This window comes from Bombus pascuorum, chromosome 4, assembly GCF_905332965.1.
Source record: "Bombus pascuorum chromosome 4, iyBomPasc1.1, whole genome shotgun sequence".
NCBI classification, from domain to species: domain Eukaryota; kingdom Metazoa; phylum Arthropoda; class Insecta; order Hymenoptera; family Apidae; genus Bombus; species Bombus pascuorum.
In genome coordinates, this window is record NC_083491.1 from 16,219,084 (window position 1) to 16,245,098 (window position 26,015).

At 33.4% G+C, this 26,015-nt stretch overlaps 1 protein-coding gene across 6 annotated transcripts; it reads right to left on the minus strand.

Moving 5' to 3' along the window:
- Positions 1-56: 56 nt before the first annotated feature.
- LOC132906440 (mediator of RNA polymerase II transcription subunit 13) lies at positions 57-25,977 on the minus strand. Of its 6 annotated transcripts, none has more exons than XM_060958643.1 (17): positions 25,838-25,977; positions 13,284-13,617; positions 10,607-10,775; positions 10,349-10,494; positions 9,829-10,258; positions 8,686-8,835; positions 6,507-7,074; positions 6,224-6,430; positions 4,417-6,138; positions 4,006-4,345; positions 3,610-3,908; positions 3,154-3,345; positions 2,685-2,996; positions 2,225-2,563; positions 1,867-2,151; positions 1,525-1,796; positions 57-1,398 (listed from the first exon to the last, which is right to left on the minus strand). In XM_060958643.1, the coding sequence occupies exons 1-17, from the start codon at positions 25,904-25,906 to the stop codon at positions 1,266-1,268; spliced, it is 5,967 nt and encodes a 1,988-aa protein (XP_060814626.1). In that variant the 5' UTR covers positions 25,907-25,977; the 3' UTR covers positions 57-1,265. The 6 variants fall into 6 exon arrangements, with proteins under 6 accessions (XP_060814626.1, XP_060814622.1, XP_060814623.1 ...); XM_060958639.1 differs by having other exon boundaries at positions 2,685-3,029; XM_060958640.1 differs by having other exon boundaries at positions 10,349-10,506.
- Positions 25,978-26,015: the final 38 nt, after the last annotated feature.

Here is a 26,015-nt window from a genome sequence, read left to right on the forward strand (position 1 = left end):
GCGCCCTGTATTCTTTTCTCTTGTCTTTTTATTTTTCCTTATATATTTCCTATGAGCGACCCGCGCGCTCATTTGTTTGTATGTGAAATCATCTGTTTCCTAAATTATAGAGAACAAACCTCTCTGTGCCCTTCTCTCATTCTCATTTACTCTCTCGCGCTCTTTTCGCTCATTCTCAATTATCTAATATCTCGGCGATGTCTCTCACTTCATAAATTATTTAAAAACAATATTTTACATTATTAATGTATGTATAATATATAGAGGTCACCTAATTTGAATAAAATTTGTCAAACAGCATCGAAAAATTGCGCTAATGGGTCCAGAAAACATGATAACAGTGACCCAGTGCCGCGCGAGCATAATATAATATAATATAATATGCAATTATCTCACACCAGGGGCTTGTACGAGGCATTTTCACTTGTAAAAAAGAAGTATATCGCCTCTCTTTTCCGTTCTTCTTTTTTCATTTATATCATCTATATAAAATTAAAAAACAACGTAATATTATTTATATTACTTCGTCGTTATTAATAATAAAAGCTTTGTACAAAATTCAATTTACAATTAAAAACGTTTTGGTTATGTAATTTTCTAGAGATTCTGATTTGTAATTGAACTATCTACCGACAGAGAGGCAATTGTAAGTTAATTTCTTATAGCGCGTTTTCCTTTGTTTCTCCTTTTCTTTCCGTTTATACGCGCGCATTCGTTCTTTCTCTTTTTCCTCTCTCTCACATGCTCTCTTTTATTCACTTTCTTTCGTTCTCGCACATGTTCATTCGTTCTATCAATCTCTCGTACATACAATTTTACTTCCCATTCATCAGATTCCATTTGGTATGCGGCAATGTACGGTCATCAATAATAGTATCTCGTGTTATCTTATTTTTTGTTTTTCGGAAAACACAAAGTACGATCTATGTACCTTTTTTTTCGCTTGACGAATTACACGAATAGAAAATGTTAAAAAGAATTACTGTGCATTGATAATCATCAAGTTTACGCTACGATCACGTATTATTGTATTAATTTAAAAAGGAATAGAGTAAAAAAAGTCAGTATTTCGCATTGGAGGTTTTATCGATTAATATTTGAAGGATCGTTTTCTCCCAGTTATCCAGGAAATCTCAAAGTCTCTAACAAACAGTTGAAGACGGACGTAGGAAACCAGTTGCTCTCGTAAAGCCCCAAGTGGCGGTATGGTAAAGGAGTGCATGAAAGAGGTGCACATACTGCACTACGAAAGAAGAAGGTGTGGGTCAGACGAGAGCTGCCGCTGCATGGTAGAGTTGCATGAGCGCTTGTACGTGCACTGGTAAACAGGATAAACGATCCTTCGTGTTCGCATCCACTGCGAGCCACGATAGTGCATTGTATCCCTCCAGCACATATCTGAAATATATTAATAATAATAATTAATAAAATGATAGCTTTTGATATTTATAAATGAATTATATTGAATTGTAATAATTAAATTAAAAATTAAAATATGCAGTCAATGAAAGCAACAATATAAACCTGAGCACATCGGTGGTATACTGTGAATCTAACGGATGAGCAGTGAGTGCACTTTGTTGTTGCAATAGGTCATCACTATTCTGCTGTATTGCTGGACTATGCAAATGTAAGGCATTTTTCAAGAACACCGGGCAAACACCCTCTAAATGGGGACAGGCTGACCAAAACCATGGAGGCATTCGTCCAGTTGGTGCAGTAGACACTAAGTAACCAAGAGCAAGTGGCTGCTGCAATAAAGTTCCAACTTCTTCTGCTTGTTCAGCAACTGCTACCTATCAATTATAAAGTTTACAGTTAACTTACCATTTACAGACAGATAATATGTATAAACATTTAACTTACTCTTGGTGTGTTACTACATGGAAACGGACTACCAGGGCCATCATGATTGCCTAATCCTGAACCTCCACCATCTCCACCCAGTGGGGATCCTTCAGGACGATGTGGGCTACCACCAGGGCTTTGACCTCCACCAGCACCAGCCTCTGGCCATACATTGAAGATGTCATTAAAGTCTCCCATGCCTTCCATACCTTCTGGCATATCATCGTTTAGTGCAGAAAATAGCTCATCATCTCCTAATTCTGGTCCATTAATATGCTGCTCTTGAAATGCAGTCTGTGATGACTGTAGCAGAAAAATGATTATTTTTAGACATTCAGTTACATTTAGATTTTTTCTCTTAAAAACAAATTTGTACCTGTGTGGTAGCAGATGTAGGAAAAACGAGAATATGAGTGCATGTAACATCTTGTGGTGTAGATAATTGGCAGTTTACTGACGCCTGACTAAACCTTTCATCAGGTGTGAATTGATCAGCCATAAGCCTGAGAGTTGAATCTGGTTCAAGGGAGACTAGACAGGCGCTAAGCACACAAGGTGCTGCTGACGGATATAAAAGACTGCACTGGCCACATATTTCTTTAAGGTGTTTAGAGGCTTTGAGAAGCGCTTTTCTGGATAGTAACCAGCTCCAACCTTTCAGCTCACCATGTCCAATGCGTCCTACACGACCTACTACTAACCTCCAAGGTTGTACCTAAGTATGGAAACATTCAATTTGATTATATATTTTTTAATTCAATTATATTTTCATTATTTTTAATTTTTATGGTTCAATATTTTAAACAACATTTGTTATTTTATTTTGAGCTACTTACACCTTGAGACATTACACCAAGTATGAAATCCATCAATTTTTGTAATCCAATTCGTCTGGCTGAAGCGCGTTTTCTTCTTTTTCTATTTGGTATATCGATGTTGATAGTAGCTGTTTCAAATATTTCTCCTCTATCATCAGTTGCAACCGCAAGCAGCCATGATTGATCTTCGCTAAGACAATAGCTGAGATACAAAACTGCACACTCTTCTGGTCCAGCGATGCCGAAAGACTCTGGTGCTTCGCTTTTCGCCCGTAGTGGAGCCAAGACGTAGGCGGGTGAGTACAACCGGTACGAGGCTCTATTTCGTTCCTGATGTATAGTTGCAAGAGTATTACTATAAGACTAAAAATGATCGAGTCATGGCCTGTTTACTTTTACTATTTTGGTCGTCCTAAACGGCACATGGGCAACGCGATTGTCTATTTTAGGGGAACAGTTCTACACAAAGTACAAAAATGCATCTTACATCTTTACTCTTAAGGAAAATGTCTGCTGCGGCAGCGGTACCAAAACCAGTAAGACTTTTTACTGTGGAGTTATGATTTAATAACCGGCGGCCCTGTAGAAACACGTTTAACGCTAAAGCTCTCATTTCGTCCTGTATTTTGCGCCTTTCCCTAGCTCGTCCTAACTCCATTATACTTTCCAAAGATATTATCTGAAGATGAAAACAAATAGAAAATAAATTAGTAACTTGCTTAATTTGAAGTACAATGTACAAAACGTTGAATATTATTTCGTTTTAACGTGTATAATATAAATTATTATAATAATTAAAAAAATATAAATTATAATAAGAATGTTTTTATCATAATATAGAAAAGATACATGTAGTCGGCGCGAAGTACTTCTTCAGTTCTCCATTTTACCTTTGCTCGAGATCTTTTAGCAAAACGTAAGAAAAATCACAATTCAATCTTACCTGAACATTGATATTGGATCTAAGATTTTCAGGCATGCTATTAACTGCTGTCGAATATGCACGTAACAAAGCTAAAATAGCAAGTCTTCGTCGGTCAGCATCTTCGGGACCCCCCAATGAGAAAGGTTCTACTAAGTAAACGACTATAGCTGGAGGCTCGATTTCCTCTTCATCTGGACCCGATGTTGTATTAGTGTGTATCGCGGCAGTTTGTGAAGTTGGTGTTGTGTTACCGGTATTAGAATTAGTATTTGCTGTTGTGTTTGACGATGGTGTTTCACTTCTAGGATTTTCTCCTTCTAAAAATGTGCAAATTTTATATGTAAATTTATCTCTAAACAAATGTAAGGATAACTTAACTTACAATGTAAAAAGGTACTTGATATGAAAACGTACCAACGGATTCTGATTTATTTGTCATTACATCAGGTGTGACTGGCATTGTATCAGTAACAGGAATAGTTGTTTGCGGCTGTTGTTGTTTGTTAGTCGGTTGCAAGTCTCCAGGATCTAACAAACTTCGATCTTGAATAACCTGTGTTAAATATGGAGCTAATCGATGATTACAGACTTGCGCATACAATCGCAATAGTTCTCCTAATTGATTCTCTCCTAGAAGTTTAAACCAATCGTCTATTGGTTGTTTGACTTGTTTTTGCATTGATGCTTTTCCAACGCGAAGAATACCATCGCGTAACGATTTTGAAATAGGTGTATGCCTTCCTAGCCGACAAATCTGAAATAAATCATAGCTTTATAATCAAAGATAAAAACATATAATATGTTATGCGAAATTCATTTTCTTACTTCATACGTAGTTGATAGTTCGCGGAAGAATGATTTTACTTTATTAATAACACAATCATTGTCTGGTGCTACCACTACATAGGCGACGTCTCTTGGTCCAGCATATGGCTCCAAGAGTAGTTTCTCCCAGTAACTTAAAGCATAAGGTGATAAAGACAACCAATCTCGGTCATATCCAACAACCAATGCAGGTATTGGTTGAGGTTCACAGCGATCATCGGTTCCGCGACCAGCTAAACGATGGAATTGTCTCCAAGTCAAGGGACCTGCAACGGTATATGGTGCTTCCCACATACGAGTTGTACATTTTTTCTGCACAGCATCTTGTAACAGTGGTTGTAGAGCTCTCATCATTCTCACGATATCACCACTGCACTGAGGTCCTTTTGCTCTAAGGAACACCCATCGATGCACTCCAATTACACGATTAGTTCTTTCATTGTGTGTACCATTAATTTTACCCTGATCGAGAGCTGCTAGCGACACTTCGTTACCATCATTGAATTCTAACATATTCACAGTAGGCGTAAGCATCGGGTAGCTCTTCATTGAGGAATAGATTCTGGATGCTCTGTAAAGACTGCTTGCGGAGCTCTGTATGATCAGGCACTGTTCTCTGAGCAATTCTAACACATTAGGTGGTATCACGTCTAAACCTTCCGACGGTTTGCCCCCTCCACAGGCTACAGCGATTAGAGACGCTTTTTTCTTCTCTGCTGGATCCTCTGCAATACCAGTAATTTCCATCTCATCTTCGTAGAACAAGCCAGCTTGATGAGCTAACCGTCGATTTACAACCGCACTAAAGCCACAACTGCACCTAATCTGATCATCATCTTGAAATAGTGCTCCGCCTGACCATGAGTGTGTAAGATACACACCAGCATCTGCACCTTTAATATTACCAACAACTTTTGGACCTGCATTGCACACGCAGAGACTGCAACTGTCAAAATTGTGATCACGGAAGATATTAAGCACAGTGTCACCTAAGAGGATATTCACTATGAGAGAGTTCGATTCTGGCGCACGAGTAGGGCCTGGTGTGTCTGCTTCGATGCTATTCAGATTTTTGTTCAGATAAGAAGAGGTGGTAGATGTAGCTGGACTTGGTTGATCATATGGCGGCGGCGGTGGTCTTCCGGATATAGTTGCCGAGCGATATGGTGCTCCCAATGGTGCTGGACTCGGAGGGCATGGTTGTTGTTGTTGTTGTTGAACTGAACCAGGTCTAGTTGGTGGAAGTGGTTTATCTGAATTGTTGGAAGTAGAGTTGCACTGCCAAGAAGATCTATATACGCAGTGCGATGGCAGTGTAACAGATGGTAGAGATTGACTGGGTAGATTTGTGAGTGGAGCATATTTGGAAGAACCAACCATCTTACAGATAGGTGTAGGTTTGAACACGTAGGACCAATCATCGATTGGCTCTTCTTGAGGAGATCCCATGTTCGGATAAATGTCGGGGAGATGCCTAAGTGGTCGTTGAGGTACAGAAAGTTCTGTCTGGTCCATTAAAGGGTCATTTAACTGACAAGGCGAAGCAACGGGATTATGCTCTAAGGATGGTGGCGTCGGAAACATTTTGGAAAGTTCTTCTGGTCGTAACACGCCAACTCCCCGGTTATTATGTCTGTTATTGGCATCTACTCTGGTTTCTTCATGTAGTCCACCAGATCTATTCGACTCTGGGGGAGTTTGTACTTGAAGCTGGTTTAAATTCTATAAAAAATATTGTATAATTTGTAACTTTAATCACAAACGCAATATTAAATAACAGAGAGAGAAAAGGAAAAGCAATGCGTACGGTTTCATCACTAGAAGTGTCAGGATCGGAATTATCAAAGATTTGGTCTAAATCTTTATAGGATGCTTGAAGACCTTCACTAGTAAATAACGATCCTGGTTTAGTAGGATCATCTCTTGGTCGTCTAAGTCCATCAACACTTGTGCCATTTTCTTCACCTGTTGCATCAAACTCATATGGATCTGTTCTTCTTCCAATGCAATCTCCCTGCACGAATATTAATAAATATAATGTATATGAAAAATGCAAATAATATTTCAGACAAATGAAAGAGGTCACTTACAACATTGACATTTGGTTCTTGCTTAATCTCTAATTTGGGTGTTTGAGATTGAGGAACCTGAGAATTCATTGGTGGATATAATGTATTGCTCCTCACATTGACTGGACTGGTATTAGATTCCTTAAAACGCTTTACAGGATGATTGAGCCATGCTTCTTGCGTTGAATAATCATAGAGCCAAGGTAATGACTGTTCATTTTCTAGATATATATCCTCACATTCTCTAGAGGCTAAGACTGGTCGTTTTAATGTTGGTCCAGGGGCTGGACTATGCACTTGATTATTGCATGCAGAGGAAATTGATTTTGGGCCTTGAGAAGGGGTTAGTGGTGGGGCAGTGTTTGTATGACTGGGTGGTGGTTGAGGACTAAGAGTAGGCATTGTAGGCTCTGCTGGTGGAACTGATGCTGGCTCGGAATGTGGAGTTGGAAGAGGTGAAGGTGCTGGAGATCCTGGTGAGCCAACAGATGGAACTGGTAGACAATCTCCTCCTGTTGGTGGTCCCCTTGAATAGGAAGGAGGTCCGCCTGGTGGTGTACTCGGCGCTTCTGTTCTGTTCAATACAGACCTATTCCAATTAGAAAACATAATCATAAATTAAGTTTTTTTTAATAATCCGGGTATCATACAAATATTAATGATATATTTCATATTTTAAATTTGATGACTATAATCGACCTTGATAAGTTGATTCATGCTGAATAAAAAATGATACACATACAACTACCACCATGAACGTTTTTATGAAGAGAATTTTATGATACAACACACCTACAATTATTTTACTACTTAGGAAAATTGTTATGAAACGGTTTTTTGAATATATTTCTTTGTATGTTAGAAATTGTTAAAAATACAATTATATATCTAAACATGATAACAGATTCAACTACAATATTGAAGCAAACAATGCACGAATAGGAAAATAACAATTACAAAAATCGTGCTTAAGTTATGAATAATATTATTATGTACATGCAAAGCATTCTTTAACTATTGAAAGAGCTAAATAGTTTAAAACTTAAGAGCTAAATAGTTTAAAACTTAAATTAAAAATTAGAAGTGGTAAAACTATAGAAAAGGAAGAAAAAAGAAAAAAAAGAAAAAAAAACAAAAAAAAAAAACATTTCAATAATATTGTATAGAAATGTGCTTTTTTATTCAATTATATACATGGTGTCTGGTAAGGTAAGAAGTAAATTTAGAAATTTAACAAATTTGTCCCAATAGAATGAAGTGTTATCATCTTGTTGTAACTACATTTTTCTTCTGATTTTTAATGTTATTCCCTCCAAGTAAGGAAGTAAATTAAATAAAATTTCAATGATAATTTACTACCAATAGCATCTTTATAATACATGGTCCAATGAAGTTTCAGCTTACTACTCCACATCACACATTTACCGAAAATCAATACTTATATCTAGCTAATAAAACATTTTTTGTTCTGGATGATTTGTTGAATACGTGAATGAGTTTGTTAAACACTTTACTGGACACCTTGTATACTGCAATACGGTTTATTTAGTATATATAAAATGAAAACTAAAACTGCATAATAAAGCATGAAATAAAAAATAATGACTACTTAATTTTAATCAAAGTTGAGGTATATTTCTATGATTTCTTGATATTTGTAATACCTTAACTATGAATACCATGATGCTGTATATGTAACAATATATAATGGTTACCAGTTATGTATGAATATACTTACTATAGTTTGTATTAATAAGTACACAAATGTAATAGATCCTATTTAAAGTATATACGGAATATACATATTAGCTGCTTCTCTTCAATAATCAGAGTAATAAAATTTGTACTGTAAATTCACCTTATGTATTGTTATGTATTAAAATAATATAATAATGAACACTTTTTCTCGTGTATGCTTTACCACAATATTCATAATTTTTCCAAAAATGAGCCCCCCCCCCCACAAAAAGAAGATAGAAAAATTGCACAATGACGTTTGATTAATGCGTTATTCGTGCAATTAGATTTAGTTACTCCTATGACTAAATAAATAGCAGAGCTTTCATAAGCGATGTGAATTAAAAGATGACGTTATGGTATTATAACGATCATACGATATTGGCATTATTGCGGTGATTAATTAAGGTATGGGAAAAAATACAATGATTTTTTCATTGATATCGGGGCAGAAATTACCCACCTGGGGGCATTAGCAGGGACAGAGGGACAAGCATCCCACTGGGTGGTAGAGCGTCGATGAAACGGTACGACCCTCCGTCCACCTTTATCTACTCTCTCCCTCTGAACCTGAGAGGAGGCCAGGCTCTTCCAACCCCCGGGGGTGGCATACCTGCAACCGATGTATTTAATATCTCGTTTTTTCATATGTTTACTTATCTTAATTATTCTGATTTACTGAGCAGCAACGTGTGGAATAGAAATAGATAAGTAGCCTAATATCAACTTTTATTATCTTTACAATTTTGTCAAACCTACATTGGTGTAATGATATAATGTTAAAATCTTTCTTCTCATAAAACATATAATGTTTAATCTGAATAAAACTTTTAGTTATTATTTATTTAAAATTTAAAGAAAGTACATAAGCTTACCCATGATAACTATATCCTGAGATTTATGTTCAGATTTATTATGGTATGGACTTACCATGTATTGTTTAAAAGGAACATAAAGTTTATATTATTTTATATGAAAGTTTTCAATATAGAACAGTCCTGTTGTTATAAATAAGAGAACCAATTTCAAGAAATAATTGCATACTAGCCATTCTCAAAAACTAAATTTACATGCACATATAGCAACAGCCATTAAAAAAATTACTACTTGTACTGTAATATTTTAAACAATCTACATTTTATAAATTGTGCTATAACATGCAGACAGAATCAATAACAATTGCAGACTATGCTATTTTGAATATTATCAGATAAACATAAAATACAGTGAAAAGAAGTATATATTTACTACTACATATAATAAATGTGCAAAGAAAATAATAGTTAAAAATCTAACAGTAATCTTATTCTTTATATATACTTTCACTTTATACTACAAACTTTGGACAAAAATGTTATTATTACTACTATCGCTATTACTGCATTGTTTTTTTTCTTGTTTATATCATGAAGATATATATAAAAAATATGGAACAAAAATATGAAATTGTTTTAACAAACGATTTCTCAAATTATATCAATGCAAAATTCCTGAAATTTCTGAACTTTATTATTAACCACTGCATGAAATAAAATATGAAATATATTACATACAATGCAGTAAAAGTTTGACTCACTAATAAAAGTCACAAGAAAGTATTACTTACTTTGAACAGGTACAGGAAGACTTTTGTGTTGGATCAACGAAGGTCCAGGTTCCAGGTTCTGTGGAAGATTCTGTCTTGGAAGCAGAAATTGGTGAACTTAAAGTACATTCTGCCCATACACGTTCTGGTAATTCGGTAGCCGCTCGTATATCCTGCTGACTCAAGAGAGGATGTTCGTAACTAGCAGGACTATTTGGTGGAGAAAGAGCAGTATCAGATGGAGTATCATCCATATCTGTGACCAGGACATAACATGAGGGATAACGCATGCGAACACCACCAACAAGCACTTCTACTAGAGATGGAAGTCCTGCTTCTACATTACTGCCATTAATTGGATAAAAGTGTTTCCATTCTTCAAGGAGTTGACTATCTGTACGTCCCACTGGGCCAGTTAATGTACCTGCCAGTCCATAAGGAGCTAGTATCACTGAAACAGAAGATACATTAAATAAGTACATATTTGCAGTAGCAGTATATACTATTGCGTTTTTAAATTATCTTGTAGAATCTAGCTTACCTTTGACACCAGACTGGGAAGTTTGGGTGCGTTGTAAACAAGTTCTTGTAAGATGTCTCACAGCAGGATGCTGCCTGACATCCACACTTGCACATACAGTGCTTTCTCCATGCACAAAAAATGCAAAGGAGAATGACAGGTGGCTACTGTAAATGGTACTAAAATTATTTTGCTGAATTAAGTTACAAGAAGATTGATTAATAATTTGTCTCGTAACTATGGTTAAAAACTATTATTAACAAAAATAGAAGAACGTACCTACTGCAACGGTGTTTCTCGAATCCATCATAAGGTTGTACGAACCACTTTCCAAGGCGAACAAAATCACGAGATAGTAAGCACCGTTCGATTAAGTTATGCAGAGCCTTGAAAAGAAGTGACCTGCACTCATACGATAATCCACTTTCCCAAGAACCCTGTTCACTTTCTGTAATCAAAATGTTTATATTAGAACATAATCTTATTTTATATATATATAATATCAGAATACAATAATTTTTTAGTATTAGATAATACTTAAAAAATTTGTACAATATTTGATATAATATTTAGAAAACGTTTTACATTCACACTTTTTTTCTGTTTTGTGAACAGAAGGAACGAAATGAATTTTGTTTTAGAAGCACGTAGTTTTTGTTATTTTCCCGCGATCTACTTTCTTCATCAAATCGAGGCAATGCCTATTCTTATTGGTCGAAAGAAACGACCGATTCCATTGTGAAAGTAATGCAATTCGTGTATAAAATTACAGCCAGTCACGTCGACGCTAAGCAATCTGTAGAAGATAAAAGAAATGTTGATCGAGACAATTAAAAAATTCTAGAATTTTATATTCGTGATCTAAGATGAAATATATATTTTCTTATCTTATAATACAACGGTATTACGTTATATTTTCGTTCCTCAAAAAATAAATCTAATTTTGCATTTAGCAACGTAATTCTGCTTTACTCGTGAAATAGTAATGAACTTTACGCTTCATGAACATCAACTCTGTGAGTGTGTGGTATATATCAGTTTCACTTTCTAAAATAAAATAGTATTACAATAAAACAAATTATACCACTTTATGTAATATAATTTTTATAAATTGCAATATATACATATATATATATTTTTTTTACATCTTTATTACATAATATTTATATAAAAATCAAATGGACTCAATTGAATTATTTCCTATAGATTTCTAGATTTCTATACGTGTATAGTATATTCATAAATATTACAGATCTCGATTTTACTAGTATTAAAGATTTCATAGAATGTATATTTTGTTGAAAATATCCTATTGGTAACAAAACAATTGTAACTAACTTTTCTATATGAAATTCACACACACACGTGCACGCACGCACACAGAATTCTTCACTCCTAAATATGTGTATTCAAAAGAGTTATTTTCACTGTCATTTTCATTATCGCATAACTTGTGCTAAACAAATATTTCTCTAACTTCATAAAATTAGTTTTTCATCATATATTGATAAGGAAAAAATTATATTTTTCTATGTCCATTCAATAGTTGATGATTTATTAAAATTTTTGATAGAATATACGTATAGTTGCTTAAATTTCTTTTTAATCCATAGCATCCAAAAATCTGGTTTAACCAAGACTAACGGTTTACCAGTTGGTTCCGCAAATGGTGTATTCCTTGCGATGCACAATAATGGAACCTTGCGTCGCATCGCACCGAGTTACAGACAAGTACATGGTTCAGCGACCCTGTGCAGAGAAACACGGTCTAGCTAACGTTACCGCTTCGTTCGCTTTGCACACCTTCTTTCTCCGAAACAAAAGCATACGGGATTTTCTACAACGATGTCCACAAGAATTCGCGGTATATCGCTTTTGGATTGACCCGATCGTTTAATCAATGAACTGTTATTCTTACGGTATCATTCAATCGTTATTTTATTGTGTATAAATGACAAATTTTGGCTTTTGTAATTTTAATATTAATTTTAATTCTGTAAAAACTAGCAATGGCTCTTTGTTTCTCCCTCTAAGCTTCAAATATAATCTAAACTGTTTGGATCATCTATGATTCAACTATTGTAATCGAAGGTTTAAAGTTCATATTATTCTGATACAAGTAACAGATGTCACGGAAGTTGAAAGGAATTAAAAAGTAAACATTGTTAGTTGCCAAGATTTTGGGTCAGTTCTTAAGATGAATCATAAATATATAAATCAATCTTCACCAATAACAAACCCTAATAAATCAAATAGATTACGATCAGATTCAACATAGGAAAATATGTAGAAATATTTATAGTCCTCTCAGGAATATGTTCGATACGTAATGAAGAAATTCCAAGATTTGTTTGCTCATATCACTTGAATATTTAACATACGAGAACAATGTTACCCTATGTTGCAGTAACTCAAGAAAATACTCGGAGCGTTTCTCTATCGTTTATTAGAAAATCATGATTATATTGCTTCGATTCTAATGAGAAGTATTTCAAATATAATGCGGATAGCTGATGCCTCTTCAGGTTATGTACTTCACAACTCGTTACTGTTTTAGAAAATTCATTTCGTTCGTAATCGATCTATTCGCCTTAAGCTTTATAATTTATTTTACGCTTATTAAACTTAACTAGTTGCTTTTAAAATATTGTAACTGATATGAAAATCAGTACGAGATACTGTATATTGTTTGTGCTTCAATGATTTTCAATAGTTTGGACCCAGAAGAAAGATTGAAATTAAAGTAAAGACTACATTTGAGTATAATTATTGTTCGTAGTAGATCGACCATAGTTAATAGGGCAAGGGATTAACACCTTGTATATCTCTCAATTTAGACGCATAAATTTCACATCTTATAAACATACAAGCGTCTATGACTCTATCGTCTATTATAAAGTATGTCTATTAGAGAATTGGAGATGTCCGTGAGGATAGTAAGAGCTTCATTACTCACCACACGCGATGAGTTCCGGTGACACAAGACCGGAGAGATCAGGTTCCTCGCCATACCAGAAAATCCAGAGTTCCTTAGCGGCAGTAAGGGAAAGGGGTGGTGGTGCGGGCGAGGGTGCAATGCCTAGGTCGAAGATTCCAGCTCCAGTTGCCGAGGCGGTTGCTGGGCCGGAGGTAGCTGGTGTAGCGGCGACTCGTCGCCACACGCAGAGAATGTCACCCGCGAGGCACCGCGAGAAGCTCGATAACACCGGGTCCTCGAGGGGGGTGCCACCGAAATCGCCGGCTACTTCGCCCCACACGAGCTTCTTCCATTTGATGCCGCAGAGATCCGTCTACAATAATAAAATTACTCGTTAGCCACATTTATTAAACTCTTATGAATCGATCTAAATATTAATAGTAGAGCTACCAGAATTGTTAAAACGACTAGCTCATAATTTTAAGATAGAAATTTCGTAGATATACAGCGGTGCACTTGTAGCGTTTGAATATTTTTTTCTAAGATGTATGGATAGAAGGTTGTTTTTCTTTTTAAAGATATAATATTTATAAAGATTAATATTTATGGGAAAAACGTATTTATGATGATGATTAAAAGTATATTGACAACGAGTTATTTCTGAGGAGTATTTCGGTATTGTATTAATAAATGCTGAAACAAAATGATGTTGAGTGTAATATCAATTTATGTATATAACTGACTTTTAATAGTTGAAGAATTAAAATTCTTAATTTATTAAAAGATAATCGATCTATTTACCGTTAGTAAGTCAAATAAATTCTAAATTCTGTAAGATTGCCTTTAAAATGTATTGTGATTAGGATATTAAAATGTTCAGCTATGATAATTTAAAAAAGAGGAACTATTGCATGGTAGATCTAACTTCTAGCTGGACTTTTGAGAAGGAATTTAAATGGATGTATGAAAATAATCTACTCTGTTAATGTCATATATTTTATCTAATTAACTCAAAAATAAATCTGTTAAATTAATTAAATGAAGCTTTATATATCTTTAATAATATTTGATTATACATTTATTAATGTCAGCGGCTAAAAGCAATGATAAAATATATAATTTACACGTATAACATAACACTTGTACAAACTCTTCCAATTAGCGAAGATAGGTTAGGGACTGTAGGGAATGTATCGGATCATTCATTGACCATTGAGAAAGGTCGGTCCTTGAACTTTCGCCGCATTCTATTTCCATTTGTCACGCAATGTAACAAATCGTTGATTTAACCGTGAACAATAAGATTCTCCTTTAATGTGCAGATCAGTATTAGAACTTGAGATTATGTTGCAATTTTGTGTACTAAAAAGTAATTAATATCTTGTTAAAGAGTTATCGATATTGATAATACAGTTTTGACATCAAAAATATAATTGTACTAATTGTAAAACCATAATGATTTAAAAAAAGATTGTTTTTTTATAACTTTACTAATGAGGATTAAAGCAATAAAATAATTAATAATTTATAGTTTTAATACAAATTACTGCAAACTACAATTTCGCGTAGTCTAAATAATATGTTTCTATACAAATATCAAATAGATATTTAATGTAGGTTAGGGACATACATAAACTTTTTAATTGCAGTTTCACAAGAATTTTGTTTTATGTTTTATTAACAGCATTTATAAAAAAAATATAATGATAAATTACTAATATATGATAACTATGTACTTATTAGGAGGACTCTAAATAAAAAGTGAAAGCGATGAATAAATCGTAAATATTCATACAGATATCTGTAATGAAACCAAATGATTTCCCGTTGAACGCATCAGTCTGCACTGAACATTAAATTTTCCGTTACAATAGCTTGCAACTTTCTGAAAACGTCAATGAACTTGTGCTTGATAGGAAGGAAATAGGAAGATAAGTACTTTAGTTGAAATTGAGTTGTATACAAGGTATCCATGTTTAAGGAAAAATGTATCTTATCTTGGTTAGTCAGAGGCTATTCACCCTGGTCTGATATCTCTAACGCATCTGATTCATACATTTTTTTCTGTCTTCTATACGAATAGTCGATGTTTTTTCGTGAGTAATCGATATACAGTTTAAAGTCGATTCTGAACACTTGAAATGTGCAGTTGCTATTAGCGCATGCGTGAGAACGATATTTGTAATTTGAATGCACTCAACGTCAAACATAATCAATCGTTTTATGATAATTATATCTTTTCTATTAAAACAATTTACTGCAATTTATTATAAGTGGTTCAAAAGATTATCCAATATTTAATATTCATTTACAATTTAAACATAGTTTGCAAATAACATTTTGTTGTTACTGGATGTAAGCTACGTACAAGATAAGAAAAAAGAATTGATAGAGAGACACAATTTTAATTATTGTTAAATACAAATTAATTGTTAATTATTCGACACATTTAAATAATCCAATGATTCATAAGTTTGTCGTAATAATTACAACGGTATTATTAACGACCTAGTTTAGACCTAATCGGATGTTATGTATTTTGCTAAAGTTTCATTTATCTCAAACACTTTAGAAGGCATAATATCTTTTCAATATGCTTTTCAATATGTTATTTATTAGATGGTTATGCATAACATTTGCTACCGTTTGTTGCTTAAAAATTGTCATAATCACACTAAGACAGTAATAATAGCAGGGTGGAATAGAGAATTTCCACATATTTTCTCGTTTTTAGTACAATGTATATGAACCGCGGCGCCACCGTAAGCACGTCTGTCTATCGTATGGCGCCACGATGTGTCTGTCAGAGTAATAAAGACACACGCAGTCGCGAGCAGGTCGCACGCTTCTCAACCAATCAAACATGCGCCTTTTCTTACGTCACATTGCCAGCTGACATAACCGGAACAGATTCAAATAAGAGCGGAAACTTCCTATGATATTAAATAGGATAATATATAAATCTAATAACGTTTTTTATCGTGTATCGTTAGCGTTACTTTTAATTTATATTCAGAGTACTTATTTTTTCATGCAAATACTAGAAATTAAAAAATACAAAACATCAATTTTTTTCTATGAGTAGTACACATATATAATATTCAAAATGCAAAAAATTTATGTTTACGATTGCAAACAAGAAGACAAGTATATTATTCATCATTACTCCCAAGTATTACTATAGAGCTATTTAACCTGTTTAAGAAAAAAAAATTCTTTCCAAATTGTTTATATCTTATCATTAATGTCATTCAACAAATACTAATAATCTAAAATACCTGGAGGAAATTAGATAAAATATCCAAATAACCTATAAAATTACACATCCCCAAAAATTTAATTCAAAATTTTTTGGAATACACCATATAGTTATTGACTATATCCTATCTATAATAATGAAAATATAACGAATAGAAGTGATATTTTCTTGATTCTATTATATTTTAGAGACAAAAGATGAAAAAAGAATCGATTGAGAAGGTAAGGGCGCGCAGTGGCGCCTATCGTGTCGACGAGACGAAATAATCGGTGAGCAAAGGCGCCCATCGCAACGCTACGGGGCTGTCAAGCTTGCTGATCAATACAAGCAAGGCGACGTGCAAGGCCGCCCGCGTGGATTCAACTCGCGGGTCTGCCACATTCCCTCGTTTCATCCTGTCGTGCGCGCCTGTTTCGTATCGGTTTTCTCCCACGGTATCGTTTCTTATAGATTCTTTCTCTCTCGTTTTGCATTACTTTATCCTGTCTTTGCCCTCTTTCCAAATTTTCCATTTTATCAGTGGTTACAATTTGTCTAAAATTTTAAGACGTGTAATTATCGAATAATTTAACAGTGTGTGTTGGAATTGTAAGATACCAAGATAATTTTTAGGGGAATTTTTTGGCTTCACATTACTTGGGCCATAAAATTTATTTTTATTTCAATAATGCCCCTATATTCCTGGTGCAATGAAGAACAAATTTTAGTAATTAGTATACAATAAAATATTTCTAACAAGTTTATTTTACACGTTTAGTTCTAAATGTTTCTTCTTGCTTTCTGCTTTCGAGTATGAAAGATTAATCAATGAATGAATCAAATAATTCATTGTGTTAATAATACGTTGTGTATTTTCTTGAAATTAAAAAATATTACCAAAAAGACTCCGTAAAAAACTCCGTAGCTTTAAAAATTTACTTTTCATATTAAAAATTTGAGCTATAGACCATATAAAGACCTACCATAACAGTACGAAACTTTGATTTTAGATTCCAAACATATTTAAACATATCATCTGCTACTTTAATGTCTTCAAATATTATCAATTATAATAGTATCAATACTTTGGTCTAAACATTTTACTAAATTGGTTAGAACGGTGAGAACAAAAACATATGGAACAACGAAATAACTACGGACAAAGTATTGACGCAGCCTTCAATCGATTATAATTCCAAATGCAACCGATCACAATCCTCATGGTTCGAGTCGAAAACATACACAATTGCACATCGAATTATTGATCTTGTCACCAGAAGGAAACAATGCCGAACGAACGTATCAATGAAGATAGAAGAAAACTGTACAATCTCATTTTTCTAGTAGCAGAGCGTGTTTCGGTGCGCGTAGAACGCAGCTACAGCTGTAAATTCCCATTTCTGTTACTGCCCTCCTTATACACTTGCCGTTAAAGCAGCACGAACATTACATTCACGTGCGTAACGAAGCGGAATTCTTTTGCGTACAAGTTACTCGAAAGTGGATAGAGTACGCCTCTACGATGCCACCGACGCTCCTCTTTCTTTTTTTCCCTATGGAATCGCACTTGCTGTGTGGATTCTAACTTTGTTTTTGTTATTGGTTATTTTGAGAGTCCCTTTTTTCTTATGTTTACTTACGGTAAAGTATTACGGCAGATATGATTGTTTCAACAATATTATATACATACTCATGCTGATATTTAATAATTATAATAATTTTTGATTATTTATTTCCATTTATCTTTAATTTATAAATTAATTATTAATATCTAAACGAGATTGCGAAGTAATGTCCAATTCGTGGTTAAAATTGCAGTTACCATTAAAAAAAAAAAAGAGTACAAATTATACGAAAAAGGAAAAAATAAATTCTAGCCATGTAACAATACTTAACACGACACAACTTAAGCACAACAAAGTGAGAAATTATTCATTAAGTGAAAAAGTGTAAATATAAAATAAACGATATTTAACAGAACAATTAAATTATATACTTTTATCTTTGAAAGAATGACTTTTTTACGTAGAAAATTATGTGTTCCTCTATTTAAACTTAAACAGTTCATCTCTACATTCAAATACAGCATCCTGCTTACTAATATATATTATTATCACTTTTCCTTATTTCTATTCCTTTCTCAGTTATTATTTCCACATGATTAATTACAATATACAAAAAAACTGCACGTAGATTATATTAAAATAAATTACAAGGTATGTTGTAATATGCAGCTTTGTCGAACTTGTAATTAAATTGTCTAATTGACAAGTTTACCAGAAAATTGTACACGAATCGCACAATCATCCTAGCCATCCAATCTCGTCATCCTCTATTTTCCTATTTCTCTATACGTGCAAAGGAAATTGTAAATACTTAGAATGTTCTTACTATTGTTTCATATTTTTTTATTCGCTCCAAACGAAGTGAAGCATTAATTCTAATTTTGAATTTAATTTCATGAAATTATGAAAAGACTACTTAAATGTCATTTATCAGTCATTGTCAGATAGTTCAAGCAAAATGAGTTCAACGTAAAAATATCGAGAGAAGAATTCGATTCGAGAGACACTGGGTATTCTAAATTATATCAGAGTCCGGTCTGGTGATTTCTCGGGCGAGATACGCGAGGCACGCGGCTTCTTCGTCGACGAAGTCACTCGGCTAGATTATGCTGAAACTGGTGCTCCGTGGAGAGAAACAGGAGAAGCCGAAGGGGACTTGACCAGCCTAGGTGAAAGCCTTGCACTGCGAGGACGTCACGTGTTAAGACTACAAGAGAGTTTACACATTGCTCGGTTTTGAGCTCGCCACTTTTGCTTCGAGCTGACCTCGGAACATCATTTTCTTTTTTTTTTTTTTTTTATCCCACCACCAAACTTTTAGAAACCACTTTCGGATGAATCTCGATTAAATTTGATCCAAGAAAAAGATCGAGAGTCTCAATTTCGATCACACTTTGCTCCCCGCTCAAAGAACGACAATGGAACCTTACAAATTCTGCTACTTTTAACCTTTGAATTGTATCGCTATTGGATCATAGGTGATCCATAACAATTTGAATCAAAGGTACAGACAGTTTCAACCTTAAATTGGGTAACACGTGTCCTTTAAGGTGAATCTGAATTCTCACATCGCTATCATGATCTGAAGAATTATAGGGCTCAATGGAAAAAGAATACAAGTTAGATGTGCTTCAATTTTTGACATTTTATTTCTGTCATCTAGCATCCATTCTGCCAGTATGTTTATACGTTGAAAAAAATTAAGAAGCAAATTTTTGATTTTTAAATGAATTGTGGAGATCAACTCGCATTCACTCCTTGTTAATTTGACAAATTGCGATAAACTTGATATATTATGTATACATTCGAGTTATTTGTAACGTATGTTTCATTACAGTTATTCTCGTTATTTACACTTGAAAATATCTCTCTAGATTTATATAGTGTTAGGAGAGATAAACTAAATTGGAGAAATAAGAGACGGATGAGGGTCGAACTAAATTGCAATTGAAAGCCGACAATTGATGAGTATTTATTAATATTCCTAATTAATTATAGATCTTAGTTAACTGAGAAATTATTGTCCTGTTCTCCCGTCATTCGATTTATAACGGTAAATCGAGAATTGTGACAGAATAAAATATGCTATAAAATAATTTGTTACAGTTGATATCAATAATTATTCACTTGATTAAAAATTTCCTTCACAAATCACAACAAAATATTTATTTTATCATAATTTGATCGGTACAATGTTCTTTTAAATAAATTATTAAAATTATTAAAGAATTATAATCCTGTAAATAACTGTATGTTAAGATATAGAGGTTTTTTTGATAAAGTTAACATATATGCTTATCTGATTAATTAGGTTAATTATACGATAGGTTTCAGAGATCTTTGATAATAGATGGACGTGTTTCTGTATATATACATATATACATGTATTTGTATTGAGAACCACTGCGACAGAGCATTGCTCCTACCAGGCCGTTGCAACTCGAATTTTACCGTGAATACAAAGTAACTATAAAGCTGTACATAAAAAGCCGCCAAGAAAGTTATTCTATTCAAAACATCTGAGGTTTTACCTGCTTAAAAAATTGTATATGTCACTTTGTGGGTATCAAACGAAGTATCTATTTTCAATTTTTAATGAATTTTAAGGACACTAATCATTTCGATAATCTTTAAAGGATTCGATCCTTAATACATAGAAAAATTAATTAATAGAATAGAAATAATAGGAAGATTAACTATAGGAATAAATAAATAAATTGCTATTATCGTAAAATTTTTAAACTATGCTTTATAAAGAATATAAATAAAAGTTTAAAAAGTGATTTCAGTAAGTTATTATTAAAATTCAAATAATTATGAAGACCCTCAAAATTAATAAAATAATACTCCAATAAAAGAATGGATTGCACAAAAATTCAGATGCTATCAGAATCACGATATTTCATAATATTGATAAAAATAATACAAGAATATACCGTACTCCACGATCATGTCATGTTACGTACTAGATATCCTTAGTGGATAATTTCGAAATAATTTCTTAAATCGAATTCGTGCGGAATAGCGGAGGCCGACGAACTGTCGTCAGACGTAAACGAATTTCATCGGGGAAAGCTACGGAGGGAAAGGGGGAGGGGGGAGCCAAAACGAAAGCATAGTTTTCCCTGCAACCGACAAACCAGTACTGACGACATAACACGCAACAACTAAACTTTCCCGAATTTTAATTTAACACAATAAGGATGTACAATAGAATAGAAAAATCCTAAGGAGAATAATCGAAATAATAATAATAATAAATAAACGATCGATAAATAAGCTCTGTTTAATTAATTTTAATTAATTAAATAAATTTTATTTAATTATAATTAAATTAATTTAATTAATTAAAATAAATAATTAATGTTTCATAAATCCCAATCATCCGAATAGCTCATTTTAACAACTTTTATCACAATGATGTCTGCTTTGGAAAATCTCCTAAAATTAATTTCCAAAAACTTCTTCATTTTGTTGTTATCCAGACGAGCGCTACTATACAATTAAGTTAAAAAAAGGAGAGAAAGAAAAAATATAAAAAAGATACAAAACGAACAGTAGAAATTCATTCAGAGGTTGATGTTTTGATTGACTGTTCGTGGGAATGCGGTACACTTCGAGTGTAACAGAAAAATGTGTCTGTCTCGCCGTTATACCCGTGATAAGTATGTGTATACATGAGTCGCGCGCATTCTGCATGGTCAAAATGAAGAGAAAAAGAGGGGAGAGACAGCCTAAAGGCCTTGCATACAGGCTGTTTCTAAAATAGATGACCAAGCTTTAAAAGCATACAGGGAGTCACAAATGTATCAAATGTAAAAATTTATTTAGGCTATCACATTATGTATAAAATATTACTATTTTTTGTTATTAAAATTACAATCTTTTACTAAACATTATGCTCCTTTATTTTTTCACAAATTTACTAGAAAAAAGAAAAGATAGTAGAAATTAACAGTGTGGATACTGAATGCAGTTGGTCCCAAAAGTAAAAAAATTCTTTAGTCATGGTTTCGAAGGCGTTTGATTTCACTAAATTATCAGTAATTCTTTCTTTTCAATATTTATTAAATCAATGTATTATCATTTATTTAATATTAACGTACATTTTCAAGTTTCGTGAACACGAACAAAGATTAAAATTTTATTATGAAACGTCTAATTATTTCATTGACGCGTGTAAATATTATTCGTATTGAACTGACGCACATTTAAATATTTGTACACTCAGAATTTTTTTATCGTTAATGTTTATTACTCTGTATTTAAATACGAATTGCAGTAAATCTTTTAGCCGTATATTCGAAAAATATCAATATTAACAATCAAAAAAGGGAAATTATTTCTTTAATGATGTGTAAGTAATCGCTTATCAGTGACTGACATCTCAATTAGTAATATATTTTAAAGAATTAAATTTTTGTTAAAAATGTAATAAGAAGTTTAATGCAAAATATAACAAAATAGAAATATGTATGTAATTTACTTTGGGATTGATATTCATATTAAATTCATAGAGGCAGATAAAAAGTTATGAAGTTATAATGTTACAAAAGGTAAAATATAATTGAGCTTTGTCACGCGTGAATTATGTTTAATCGTATATCTTCAGCAGAAACAACGTTTAATAACAACTTCACAGGTATGTTAGGTATTCTTAGAAAGTTCAGAGAAACTAATGAAGATAAGTCGTAAATTCGACGAAAATCTATTCACAGAAATGGTTGCATAGACGAAACGAAAAAGATACGTATCTGATGTTGGATACGCCTAGGATATTAATCCCTATTAATGACACCATTATTATACGTTTATCATTAAAGTATTAGTAAAAGAAAGCTTGCAAAAATAAATAGATAACATGTCTTGTTTAGTAAAAATATTTAAATTACCAAAGCATGATATACGGCAAGGTATTATATTCTCATTTGTCAAAGTATTACATTCAAAGTAACTACATTCTTCAACATAACGATTTCTAGGGATTTTCACGAGTATGGTATCTCGAGACATCAACGAACACTTACTTAATAAAATTGAATATATTGATGAATAACATGCAATTTATATTATATAACATATAAATTTTATATTTTAAACATAAGTGAATAAATTTTTGGAATGTTTTAATAGATAGAAAGACTAAAAAATTGATATCTACATTGAGCAGGCGAAACTATCTCAGAATTAACTTTGAATTTATTAAATACTCTATTAAATAAATTAGCCTAATGTCACGTTAATAAGAATCAATATCCTATTTTCAAAATATCACGCAAACAGGTGTATCACGAAAAATCAATATATTCTGATAGGTTGGTATGCATCGCACACATACACGTTCGAGATTCGTGGAGTTCAACGGAAAAGAAATTCCTAGACTTGTCGGACCAGAGCAGAGCAAAGACGAGAACTTTCAACCGGTGCAAACAATCGTCTGGCACAGTTTTGTGGTTCCCTTGAAAGGCGAAAGGAATGTTATGAGAGATAATTTTGTTATCTTGCCACTGGGAGAAGATACGAAAACACGCCGCGTTTTCAACAGTTTATCCAGAGATTAGTAGTAAAAACAACAATAACATAACATGCTAGAAACAATCGAACAATATACACTACGGTAATCAAAGGATATCAATGGTCAGCACTGTTGCAACCTCCTTAATTCTCTCACGAGTGGAAAACTCAGGGCCGACGTGAATCAGGCATGACATTGGGTCTTATAAACTTTAAATCCCAGTGACGCGCGTATACACGCTTGCGCGTTTATACAGGGTGTCCGGTTTTCCGTGCAATATTATCAGAGTAGTATAAAAATAAAACTAGAAAAATAAGGTTGTGTTAGATTAATGCATACAAAATGCTGTTTCTTCAAATGAAAGTTTAACTGTTAATCTAAACATAATTCGATGCACTTTCTCAACTAATAAGTTTCACTAATCTAGATTTATAAGAATTATTTAGTTTTCAAATGCAACATTTGTATTTCTAATAACTTTCATATCAGTTTTTCAAAATTTAGATTCATAGGAGGAAATTAATCTGTCAAATCCGCAATTCGTACAAATGACATTTCATATTCACCAATCTAATAAAAAAATATGTTATAAATCCCCTATTAAAAAATTATAGGACAAATATAAAACGTGAAATAAACACTATGTGAAGCATCAATATAAGATGAAATTATCGATACACATCTGACATCGGATAATCGCAACGTCATTTATAAACTGAAATCGGTTTTGATCTTGATTCTTTTCTTCATGTGCGATATTGATTCCCATTATTTTTCACAACTGAATAATTGTACTAAGAAGAATAAAGCACTTATGAACTTTTTGTTATGTGACATTTTCTCAGTATGTTTTAAATTCAGAACGAAATTGCGTCGTTTCTAATTTTGCTATCAGCAAAATTTTAGAACCTATATTGATCAAACATTTTTTATTCTCATCGGTAAATACTATTTATTCCCTTTTTCTTCGTAAATCTCTGTATTTATACGTACGTATATACAACGCGCTGCAAGAATTATGGTACAAAATGGAGGTTAAGAAGATTCTATACATTCCACATAACACGAAAATTAAAAATAACAAAATTAAAAATAACAAAATTTAAAAAATTGAATTTGAAAAATTGTGAAATAAGTATACAAAACAAATTATTGAATGATTTTGCCGACTGTGTACTCGTATAAATTCGCAATTTGACAAGTTGTCAAACTCAATTTTTTCAGAAACGGAGCCTTCAACGCAATTTTATCATTCTTGATTGTTATTCCATTTTGAATCACAGAATTTTCCTCATCTTGATTCATAGTTTTCGAGACATGCTATATATGTACATATTATACTGGGTGCTCCAATTGCTCGATCAAACTTTTTAGTGTGTTATGAACAAATAACGGGAAAATGTCGTATAAATATAGGTTGTTTGAAACTAGATTAAAAGGTTCTAAGAAAAATACGAAATACAAAAGGAATGGCAACAAGCTCTCAGTTACTATAATGCAAAACGAAAATAGGTTGACAACCTAACCCAAACTTCTAGCTATTAATACTCTGTTTCGAAATGTTTACCGTTTTTGACAATAGTCATAAGACATACCGGTAAAAGTTTTAATCCATTACTCTATGATTATTTTATTTCATTTTTTGTGTTAGTTGTTATTTGTTCGGAATTCTTAATTTCGTTTTCCCCTTAGATCTCACTCTTAAATTTTTTTCACTGAATTAATAAAATCTTTCGTATTAGTTCATTACGTATTAGTTTTTGCTTGACATGCTTTTTCTTTCAAAAACTACTAGCATGAGACACACCTGGCGATCTAGCAGTTCGTAATATCGTTCCTTTCGCATCACGTATTTCTCTCATAACTTCTTAATGAAGCTTCGAACAAGCTATGTTTATATGACATATTTTCCTTATTTATATCCATAGAGCATAATGGAAAAGGTTTCAGCCGGAAAAAACTGGAACACCCTGTACACACAGCAATGGGTGAGAGGGAGGAGAGGGGAGTGCCGCGCGATACACAACACCGACGTCGACACGAACGATCGAGTACTGCCCACGGGAATTCTCCGATATATAGGTTAACCCGGGCGACTTCTGCTCGCGACATTACGCGGTACCGTTAAACATCCATTGGACAACTGGCATTTCCATCCTCTGAAGCCTCCGTCTCCATTCTTCCATCTCGATTCTTCAAATCACACACATTGAAGCAGATATGCGCGACTATATGAGTCTTACGAGTGAAGAGAGTGGGCTCACTGATCACTCACCAGTGCGAAGAAATTCGTGTGGCAGTCCTCCAGGCTAGCGCCGTTCGTTTGATGCGACGGATGCGTCATGGCTTCTCCATCGTACGGCGTACACTCATTAGCAACACTTCTCGCGGCGGCGCGCCTCTCTCAGGCCCCGAAAAATCACACGGCGAGGCCGCTATTATTCGAGAACATT